The sequence below is a fragment of the Dendrobates tinctorius genome, unplaced genomic scaffold, assembly GCF_039654945.1.
Source record: "Dendrobates tinctorius isolate UK_male_01 unplaced genomic scaffold, ASM3965494v1 ptg000165l, whole genome shotgun sequence".
Lineage (NCBI taxonomy): Eukaryota > Metazoa > Chordata > Amphibia > Anura > Dendrobatidae > Dendrobates > Dendrobates tinctorius.
Window position 1 is genome coordinate 18,834,525 of NW_027361832.1, and position 11,277 is coordinate 18,845,801.

Sequence of the window (11,277 nt, forward strand, 5' to 3'; positions counted from 1 at the left end):
GGTTGACAAGCTTAAGGAATAAGAATTGATGTTTTTGGCATTAAAATGGGCACTGTAGGTGTTTTTCCTGTCCTCCACTCACTGCCGACTTTTCTTCCCCATTGACTTACATTGGGTTTCGTGTTTCAGTCGGCCTTCGACTTTTCACGATAATCGGCCGATTTCCTTTGACCCGACTTTTGCGAAAGTCGGGTTTCGTGAAACCCGACTCGACCCGAAAAAAGGCAAAGTCGCTCATCTCTAGTTATGAATACTTAAGCGAATAAAGTTCACTGTATATACACTAAAGCCCAAGTGGCATAACAAGAGTCCAGATCAGGGGTGCTACTAGGAATTTCGGGGCCCTATAATGGCAAAATTTTCAGGGCCCCCTTGAGACTCCGCCCAGGCTCCACCCAGTCCCGCCTCCACCCCTCAAACTGTCCACAGTCCCACTGCTCACTCTTGGAAAAACTCCACTTCTCACTTATCACACATTAACAGTTCCCATCACCAGATCACACATATAGTCGGCAGCTTTTGCTTTAGACAAAATATTTTTTTAAGCCGCCACCATAACAGGGTAGACACTTTTGGCCAGGCCCTACTCTACTGTAACCTATTAAATATTTATTAAAATATACATTACGCTTTAGGTATATTTTTATTTATTTTTCAATTTTTAAAATGACCAATAATATCGCATACAAGGAACAAATACCGCTACACCATGTCCAGACCACATATTACCACCACATAGTGACCTATAATACCACATACAAGGAACAAATACCGCACACCATGACCAGACCACATATTACTACCATAGTGACCGAATAATATCACATACAAGGAACAAATACCACCGCACCATGACCAGACCACATATTACCACCAGATGGTGACTGAATACTACAATACTGATCATTAATAAAAAAACATAATACTATCACCATAAGTGGCATTATACACAGGAGATCTGTATTTAGTATGCAGCGTCTGTGTACAGGTAATATATTGATCAATGACATTATACACAGGAGCTCTGTATATAATGTACAGGTAACACAGTGATCACTGGTGACATTATACACAGGACCTCTGTATATATATATATATATATATATATATATAGTATACAGTGTATAGTGTCAGTGTACAGGTAACACACTAACTCACCAGTGATGTCTCTAGGTGAAGTCCTTCATCCTTGCTTTTCATTCATCCAGCACAGATCGCCATCACGTCTTCCAGCCAGGACTCGTCTGTGCAGGAAATAACACGGTTATCTAGAGCTCCGCTTGCAGAACACATTACTTATTTTTTCCCAATTTCTACATTACACCACATGAAGAAAAAAAGGAGACATAGTGTCGCTCTGCGCAGTAACAGGACCGCCCCCCATTTAAAGCAGTATCCTCAAAATATTAAATACATCACTGCAGTAATAATATCCCTTAATTTGCCCCTATGGTAATAATATCCCCCATCCTGACCCCCGTGTGTCTAATTCCTGGCTTTAGCCATATGTTCTCCCATCCCGCCCTCATGAGTATCCATTGTGCCCCCATATGATCTCCATCGTATCCATCCTGCCCCATGATCCTGTGCGATCTGTCTCCAGTCATGCCCCGTATCTCCATTCTGCCCCATTCAGCATTCTGCCCCCATGTTCAGCACTCAGCCCCCATGTTCAGCACTCTGCCCCCATGTTCAGCATTCTGCCCCCATGTTCAGCATTCTGCCCCATGTCCAGCATTCTGCCCCAGTCCAGCATTCTGCCCCATGTTTAGCATTCTGCCCCATGTCCAGCATTCTGCCCCATGTCCAGCATTCTGCCCCATAACCAGCTTTCTGCCCCATATTCAGCATTCTGCCCCATGTCCAGCATTCTGCCCCCATGTCCAGCATTCTGCCCCATATCCAGCATTCTGCCCCATATCCAGCATTCTGGCCCAGTCCAGCATTCTGCCCCATGTCCAGTATTCTGCCCCATGTCCAGCATTCTACCCCAGCACCCAGCATTATGCCCCATGTTCAGCATTCTGCCCCATATCCAGTATTCTGCCCCCAGTCCAGCATTGTGCCCCCAGTCCAGCATTGTGCCCCCAGTCCAGCATTCTGCCCTATGTTCAGCATTCTGCCCCCAGTCCAGCATTCTGCCCCATGTTCAGCATTCGGCCCTCAGTCCAGCATTCTGCCCCATGTTCAGCATTCTGCCCCCAGTCCAGCATTCTGCCCCCATGTCCAGCATTCTGCCCCATGTTCAGCATTCTGCCCCAGTCCAGCATTCTGCCCCATGTTCAGAATTCTGCCCCCAGTCCAGCATTCTGCCCCATGTCCAGTATTCTGCCCCCAGTCCAGCATTCTGCCCCATGTCCAGCATTCTGCCCCATGTCTCGCATTCTGCCCCATGTCCAGCATTCTGCCCCATGTCCAGTATTCTGCCCCCAGTCCAGCATTCTGCCCCATGTCCAGTATTCTGCTCCCAGTCCAGCATTCTGCCCCAGTCAAGCATTCTGCCCCATGTCTCGCATTCTGCCCCATCTCCAGCATTCTGCCCCCAGTCCAGCATTCTGCCCCCAGTCCAGCATTCTGCCCCAGTCAAGCATTCTGCCCCATGTCTCGCATTCTGCCCCATCTCCAGCATTCTGCCCCATGTCCAGCATTCTGCCCCCATGTCCAGTATTCTGCCCCATGTCCAGTATTCTGCCCCCAGTCTAGCATTCTGCCCCAGTCAAGCATTCTGCCCCATGTCCAGTATTCTGCCCCATGTCAAGCATTCTGCCCCATGTCCAGCATTCTGCCCCCAGTCCAGCATTCTGCCCCATGTCCAGTATTCTGCCCCCAGTCCAGCATTCTGCCCCCAGTCAAGCATTCTGCCCCATGTCTCGCATTCTGCCCCATCTCCAGCATTCTGCCCCATCTCCAGCATTCTGCCCCAGTGCCCAGCATTCTGCCCCAGTCGAGCATTCTGCCCCCATGTCCAGCATTCTGCCCCATGTCCAGCATTCTGCCCCAGTCCAACATTCTGCCCCCATGTCCAGCATTCTGCCCCATGTTCAGCATTTTGTCCAATAGCCAGCATTCTGCCCCAGTCCAGCATTCTGCCCCAGTCCAGCATTCTGCCCCATGTCTTTCATTCTGCCCCCAGTCCAGCACTCGGCCCCCGGGCCCCCTGGATCGCCGCTGTCAAAAAAAAAAGTTCTCCTTACCTGGCCACGGTCCAGCGGCAGGCAAGGCTCTCTCTGTCCCTCCACGCTGCAGCGCGCTCTAGCCGGCGACTGACACTGACGCCAGACGCCGGCGAGGTGCGCGCTGCGGCTGACGTCAGCTGCCAGCCTCCGATTGGCTGGCAGCTGTTAACTATAGACGTGCGGGCCGCCGGGCCCGTATGTCAATAGCATTTAGCTGCCGCCTGCAGCGCCGCTAGCCAGGGCCCGGTTTACCTGCCGGTAGGGGGCCCGGTGAGCAGAGAGGAGACCGGGCCCAATGCGGGCCCCTCTGCCCGCCGGGCCCCATACGCCAGTGAGGGCTGTAATGCCCTGATGGCGGCCCTGGTCCAGATGCAAAATTTTGACTGGTTTCCCCATCAGCTTGTTGGTTAGATCTATGGGCCACTGTAATAATGTTTTTCATCCTTTCATCCTGACTCATTTCCTGCAACAACTTCCCTTGTCCTGGGCCCAATCCTGTAGTAATGTACCCTATTCTGTAATAATGTCTTCCATCCTGTAATAATGTCCCTTGTCCTAAGCCCAATCCTGTATTAATGTACTGTATTCTGTAATAATGTCACCCATCCTGTAATATTTGTTCCTTGTCCTGGGCCCAATCCTGTTGTAATGTACCCTATTCTGTAATAATGTCTTCCATCCTGTAATAATGTCCTTTGTCCTGGGCTCAGTCTGTAGTAATGCACCCTATTCTGTAATAATGTCCGCCATCCTGTAATAATGTCCCTTGTCCTGGGCCCAATCCTGTTGTAATGTACCCTTTTCTGTAATAATGTCTCCCATCCTGCAATAATGCCCCTGGTCCTGGGCCCAATCCTGTATTAATGTACTCTATTCTGTAATAATGTCCCTCATCCTGTAATAATGTCCCTTGTCCTGGGCCCAATCTTGTTGTATTGTACCCTATTCTGTAATAATGTCTCTCATCCTGTAATAATGTCCCTTGTCCTGGGCCCAATCCTGTAGTAATGTCCCCTATTCTGTAATAATGTTACCCATCCTGCAGTAAAATCCTTTTTCATGGCACCTATCCTACGAGTGTCTCCTATCGGTGCCCCATCCTGTAATAATATCCCTTATCCTGAAATAATGGCACTCTTCCTGGTGCCTTCCTATAAGAATGTTTTCTGATTTGTAATAATGTCACCCATCCTGTAACAATGGCCCCTAGCCTGGCCTCTTTAAAACTATCCCCCATTCTGACTCATTCCTGTAGTATTGTCCTCTGTCCTGGGCCTTTTCCTATAGTAATGACCTACCTTTTCCCGTAGATCCATTGACAATTCTGTTGCTTGTCCCCATGACTCACAATCCAGAAATGGCAGTGGCTGGATGAAAGATGCAAGAGTCTGTCTGGATCCCAGAAACTCACTCAGCTTTTATGCACAAACACTGATTACAAGCAAATAGGTCACAGGTGAGGATGTTACCTTTAGTAGCCATTCAAATTCATCTGTGTCAACTTCTGTGTATGTTATCAGGCCAAAATCACCAGGGTATGTGAACTTTTGATCAAGGTCATTTGGATGTTTTGGGTTGTCATTATGATTTAAAAAGAGAAAACACAGTAGTTTGACAATAAATGGCTTCACCCAACCACTAACCATGAGTGGAGAAAAAGGTTTGGTGTTATCATTCATATTCTCTGATAAAAGGCCAAGAAAGCAAAAATTCTGCCGGGGTATGTAAACTTTTGAGCACAACTGTAGATAAATAGATATCTTGTAGATATATAATTTCACAACCCCCTACATATTATAAACTTGCCCCCTTTAGTGTCTTTCATGGGGAGGTTATTCTACAGTTTTTTAGGCTTGTTTAACCAAATAAATAAAATGAGGTACCCCTATTTTATGCAACCAGCAAAGGTAAAGCAGACAGCTGAGGACTGAAATTATCAGGCTGAGAGAGTCCATGGTTAGTGGGCTACTCCCAGGCTAAATCAGTCCGCAGCCACCCCAGAAATGGGTCTCACAGAGGGCAGCGTGGCTCGGTGACTGTGATGAAAGGTATCATTAATATCACTGCTCTACAGAACCACCAGGTCTCATGGAGAGCAGTGTGAACTTGGAGTGGTTGCTGTTAAAAGCCTATGGAGACTCATTCTGAGTCTCTATAGGCTCCTAATGACAGAATTAGGAAATGTCATGGAAAGCGCTGGACTATGTTGGACCTGTGTGGGACCCTTGTTTTCTAATAAATTGCTGAATGAGGGACAGTGTTTTTTTTCTCTTTTTATATTTTTCAGGTATCCATTTGTGGGCTACATCAGATTCCCTGAACTACATTGGAAGTGCTTATTTTTTTATACATTGGTGAACCAGGGAAAGTATAGGGCAGTGTTTATTCAAATAAAGTATTATATTTTAGTGTGTGTGTGTGTTTTTGCTGTTACTGTGTTAGTAATGAGGGTATCTGATAGACACTTATCCATTACTCGCCCCAGGGTTTGATGTCAGCTGCGATTTTGGACAAATCACAGCTGACATCAACCCCAAGCCCCATACTCCCGATTACCACTGCACCAGGGCAATCGGGAAGAGCGAAGGTGAAGCACTAGAACTGGCATATCTAATATAATGCACCACTTCTGGGGCAGCTGTGGGCTGGTATTTTTAGGCTGGAAACAGTGCACTAATCAGGGACCTTCCCAGCCTGATAATGTCAGCTCTCAGCTGTTTGCTTTACCTTTGCTGGCTTCTTTTGTAAAATAGGGAGGACCCCATATAATTTTTTCATTCATTCATTTATTTATCTACAGTATTGTTAGACAAGCCTAAACATCCTTTATTGCCACATGAAAGACACTAAAGGGTGCAACTTTGCAATATGTAAAGCGGTTGTGAAATTATATATGTGAAGGATATCTATTTATTCTATCTATTCTATCTATCTATTTATTATCCATCTATTAAATATCTAATATCTTTCTATCATCTACCTATATCTTTATATATGATTGCTTTATTATTTTTGCCAATTAGCTTAAAGTTTACATAGAGCATTATAGTATGTAAAAGATGATAAAAACGTATTGAATTACAGATGTCAAGCTGTTGCAAGCCGGGAAAAAAAGATGCACACTCACATAACAAAAGGGAAATCATATGGAATCTACTTGGAATTTTTCAGTATGAACATCGGAGCAATTTTTAATATGCTGATGTGAGCGAACTCTTAAGCAAATTTCATAAATCTAATATATAAAGCTCAAGTGTGTGTATGTATGTGTGTATGAATGTATGTATGTATGTCCGGGATTGGCATCCGCACCATCGCAGCTACAGCCACAAAATTTGGCAGAGTCACACGTCTGGACCCCGAGAGTGTCCTAGGCTATGTTGTGAGGTGAAATTTTAACCCCGCGCATTCCAATTCACCAAACAATTTTGCCCCTATCTACATAATGGGGAAAAAGTATGTGTGTGTATCAAGCCCCGCCCCTCATTATGATGTCATAATGGTTGCCATGGCGACGCTGATGTCATCATAGGTTGCAAGCCCCGCCGCTCATTATGATGTCATAATGGTTGACTATGGGATGGAGGATGTGTGATGGGATGGGCACTGGACTATGGGATGGAGGATATGTATGATGTGTATATGGGCACGGGACTATGGGATGGAGGATGTGTGATGGGTATATGGGCACTGGACTATGGGATGGAGGATATGTATGATGGGTATATGGGCACGGGACTATGGGATGGAGGATATGTATGATGGGTATATGGGCATGGGACTATGGGATGGAGGATATGCATGATGGGTATATGGGCATGGGACTATGAGATGAAGGATGTGTGATGGATATATGGGCACTCGATTATGGGATGGCGAATATGTATGATGGGTATATGGGCATGGGACTATGGGATAGAGGATGTGTGATGGGTATATGGGCATGGGACTATGGGATGGAGGATGTGTGATGGGTATATGGGCACTCGACTATGGGATGGAGGATATGTATGATGGGTATATGGGCACGGGCCTATGGGATCATGGATATGTATGATGGGTATATGGGCATGGGACTATGAGATGAAGGATGTGTGATGGGTATATGGGCACTCGACTATGGGATGGAGGATATGTATGATGGGTATATGGGCACGGGCCTATGGGATGGAGGATATGTATGATGGGTATATGGGCATGGGACTATGAGATGAAGGATGTATGATGGGTATATGGGCACGGGACTATGGGATGGAGGATATGTATAATGGGTATATGGGCACGGGACTATGGGATGGTGGATATGTATGATGGGTATATGGGCACAGGACTATAGGATGGAGGATAATTATAATTTGCTATAACTAACCACAGTTAGTTACTATGCCCAGGCAGCACCGGGCTCTTCAGCTAGTCTTCAATAAATTTGTCATGTGCCATAAAGGTGCAAGTCTAAATCTAGCTCATCTTATGGATGTTTCTGAAAATAAAGGGAGAGATAAGAGATTATCATTGCTGCTGTTACTTATCTCTGGGTTTTGTGTTTGGAGTCACAATAAAATTGCAATATATTTTGATACGGTCCTACTGGTCGGTTACAATGACCTGATATATGACGCTTACATTGTATAGCAGTAATAGGAGGAACTAGCGTGGATTACATAGAAGTGTGTCCTTGTGGGCAAGCAGGCATGGTGACCTGACAATGTTCAGTATGCAGCATAACTTCTCATGGTTGGATCACTGCTGAGTGCTGAATGCTATAGTAAAGAAATATTGACCCTGTTAATTATATTCTGAACATTCATTACTTAGGTACGACTCTAATGCCCAAACAGTTAATGCTTGTATGTAAGGCTAAGGTCCCTGTACCTAGTATTATACTCATCACCTGCTGTCTTCAGCTCTTCCCAATACTACTCCGGTCCCACGCCGCCATCTTGTGCCTGCAACTTCAGAGTGACTAGAAATGGTATCGGTCACAAGCTCTCAATGCATGTCTATGGGAGCCAGAACATGGCTCTCAAAGACTTGCTTTAAAAAGTGACCTTCGCCCCCGGAAGAAGCTTGTTGCGAAACGCGCGTTGGGGTGGTGGAGGCTGCAGCGTCCATCTAGTATTTTGAACATAGTGTTCAGATATGTTTTACTTTCATGATATCTTTTGGCTCACTTAGTAATGGTTAGCTCTATTGATGTGGGGACTTAGACTTTAGTGTCATGTTACCGCCACATGCAGCGATACACATCTATTTATAATCTTATGCTATTAGTCCATTGGATTTCTTTGTAGCTGTTGATTCACTTTCATTCATTTGGGGACTTAGACCTTTGTGTCATGTTGCCGCTATATGCAGCTATTTATATGTGATATCATGTTTTTAGTCTTTCAATTACATGTGGCCTTAGGATATATATGTATTTAATTGTACTTTACCTGCACCTTTGTATGGTCGTTAGGACATCTGTGCGCCTCCTACTGGGCAATTTTGGTTTTTTGTTTTCTTGTTTTTTATGTGTTATTAATAAACATGGTATTTTTATAATTTTTCTGGATCTCTTCATACTTTTTCAGCCATGTCTTTACATTGGTCTAGAAAAAGGTTTTGATTATATAAACATTACAGTGTAGCATAGTGTGACTGTACACATAATATTGGCTACAGTAACTGTATTTTCTGCAATTTTGGGTGTACTATTAGAATTGTTAAAGGGGTAGTCTGGGAAAAATAAGTTATCCCCCTGGTTGAGGTGCAACAGCTGGGACCCAAACGAATAGGCAGAATGGGGCACTTTTAGACCCATTAAAATTAACAGCAGTGTGCATGCTTGACCACTGCTCCATTCTTTCTCTTGGCTTTTTTCCAGATGCCTCATAGATAAATTAATGGAGTGATGGCAAGGTTGCCAACCATCCAGATATTCCTGGACAGTCTGTAAAAATGAGGAACTTTTTTCCTCTGTCCATAAAAAAATGGAGGTGTACATGAGTTTTTGGAAACTAGAGAAGCTTGTTCAGATTTTCTATCATCATTTTACAGGTCACTGTGAATGTAGGTTAATGATTTCATATCAGAATTATAGAAAGTAGACATGTCTCGCTTATATTCTTATTGATTTATTATGGTTTTCCAATATGTATGTAAAAAATGTTGGCTGTCCGTGATTTTCGATAGCTATAAAAAATAAAAAATCTTGTTGGCAACCATGAGTGGTGGTCGGGCATCCAATCTGCTGCTCTCCTGTGTAATGGGGATAACTGTGCCCATCAAGGATAAAAAGGTCTGGTTCTGATCAATGTTGGTCCAACTGTCAGACTAATGCCAATCAGTAAATTATCACCTATCCCACATGGAAGAGATACATTTTTTTAACCAAAGAATCCCTCTAAGCACTGAATCATTACTTCGGTTTGTTGCCAGGCCTAAAGCTATTGGTAGGTGCACACGACAGTTTTCTCTCCATCCGAGAAAAATGTTTGGATTATTCTGATCAGACTGATCACAACTGGGTCAGAGTTTGATCAGAGTGGCACCAGTTTTTCTAGGAGATGGAAAGAAAAAAAATGTTTTTCCACCCTCTTCATTCTGTCAGTCTGGGAAAATTGCACCACGTTTGGATGTAATCTGAGTGCGGGCCGAAGTTTTTTACTGACCCCTAGATTTGGGTTGTTGATTTTGACTCGACACTAGGATCAAAAGAGGTCGTGTCTCCGACTTTTTCCTTGGACCACTTGGTCTGATGAAAAAAATCATATCTGTGCTCAGCCCGATAGAATATCAAGGATACGAGTGCTATATACGTGAAGACCACGGACAGCACTCCCCGATATAATCGATCGCGTGTACGAGCCCTATGAGTGAGCGAGAATCTATGCACTCCTATTCACTCACCGTATACATGTACATAATAATAATAATAATAATAATAATAAATAATACTAATAATACTAAATGTCGCTACTAATAAACTCAGAGGCAAAATGGCACTAAATATATAATGGCAAAACGATAAGTAATAAAATAGTTCATAGCAAACAGAATCAGGTAATTTATATTTCACATGTCAAATCTAGTCCAACATAAGTCTCAACAGCAATAAAATAAAATAATAATAATAATTTACCCTCAAGGGTTTCACATTGTGCCAGGTTGACGTAGTCCCCGGACTTCAGGATTCCACCCTTAAATCCTCGGACTAATCCCTCCAAATAGCCGCTATCCACATTGAAATAAAACTCGGACCCAGACATGGTGGAGCTGACCTTGTCCTTCTTCCTACTTTGGTGGGTCACACGCACTGACTGTACTCTTCCAGGCTGTAATTTCCAGTGTGACACATAATAACCACTGTGTTCCTGTTTCTCTACAGTTAAGGCTGTTCCTCGTTGTTTATTGTGCAAACATCAGCCTTAGATCTGCAACTAACCAGCTGGAGTTACTTCTAGAACAGCATGAAAATGGACTTTTGAGACACTCAAAGACATAACTTTATGCTGCTGATATTGGGCCTTCCACCTTAGGGTATTTCCTGATCTTTGCATGTGTTGTATTTCACCTTTACGATCTTTAGGTGGATTTGTCATAAAATGCCCAGTCAACTGTATAAACAACTTCTCCCCATTGCTGGACTGATTGATTACTAGCAGGTATTGATATACACAGAGGATAGGTCAGGACAGGCCCTAACAGCTTCATGCAGGTGGCAAGAACACCCAAGACCTCCATGTCACAGCACCTCATGTTAATTAGTACACATTAATTGAAAAAAAATGTCTGGTTTCTGTATTTGTAGTAGATAGGTAACAATTGCTGTTATATCATCCTTACGTTGTATCCAGGAAACAATCACAGAAATGCAAAATGAAGCCAGAATTACAATAACTATAAAATCAGAGGTTGAGCCTAATGACTGACTTTTAATATAATCAATCAAATAAAACTGATACACAGACTGCAGACCCACTCCTGGGTAATGAGTATGGTAGAAATAGGAAGAATCCAGCGTCCGCAGGAAGAATAGGTGAGTACAGGGTTGGTATGGCCTGACGGATAGCGGGGAAATGCCCAGTGGGCCCCAATGAGAGAGAGAATAGGACGTGGG

The 11,277-nt window shown here is 44.0% G+C and overlaps 1 protein-coding gene across 1 annotated transcript in view; it reads right to left on the minus strand.

The window, feature by feature from the left end:
* ATP6V0D2 (ATPase H+ transporting V0 subunit d2) overlaps nucleotides 1-10,524 on the minus strand; it is a 66,959-nt gene extending 56,435 nt beyond the window's left edge. Inside the window, exon 1 of the mRNA XM_073550549.1 lies at nucleotides 10,300-10,524. Within this exon, the coding sequence (XP_073406650.1) occupies nucleotides 10,300-10,426 (127 nt within the window). The 5' untranslated portion in view covers nucleotides 10,427-10,524. The remainder of the gene's footprint in view (nucleotides 1-10,299) is intronic.
* Nucleotides 10,525-11,277: the final 753 nt, after the last annotated feature.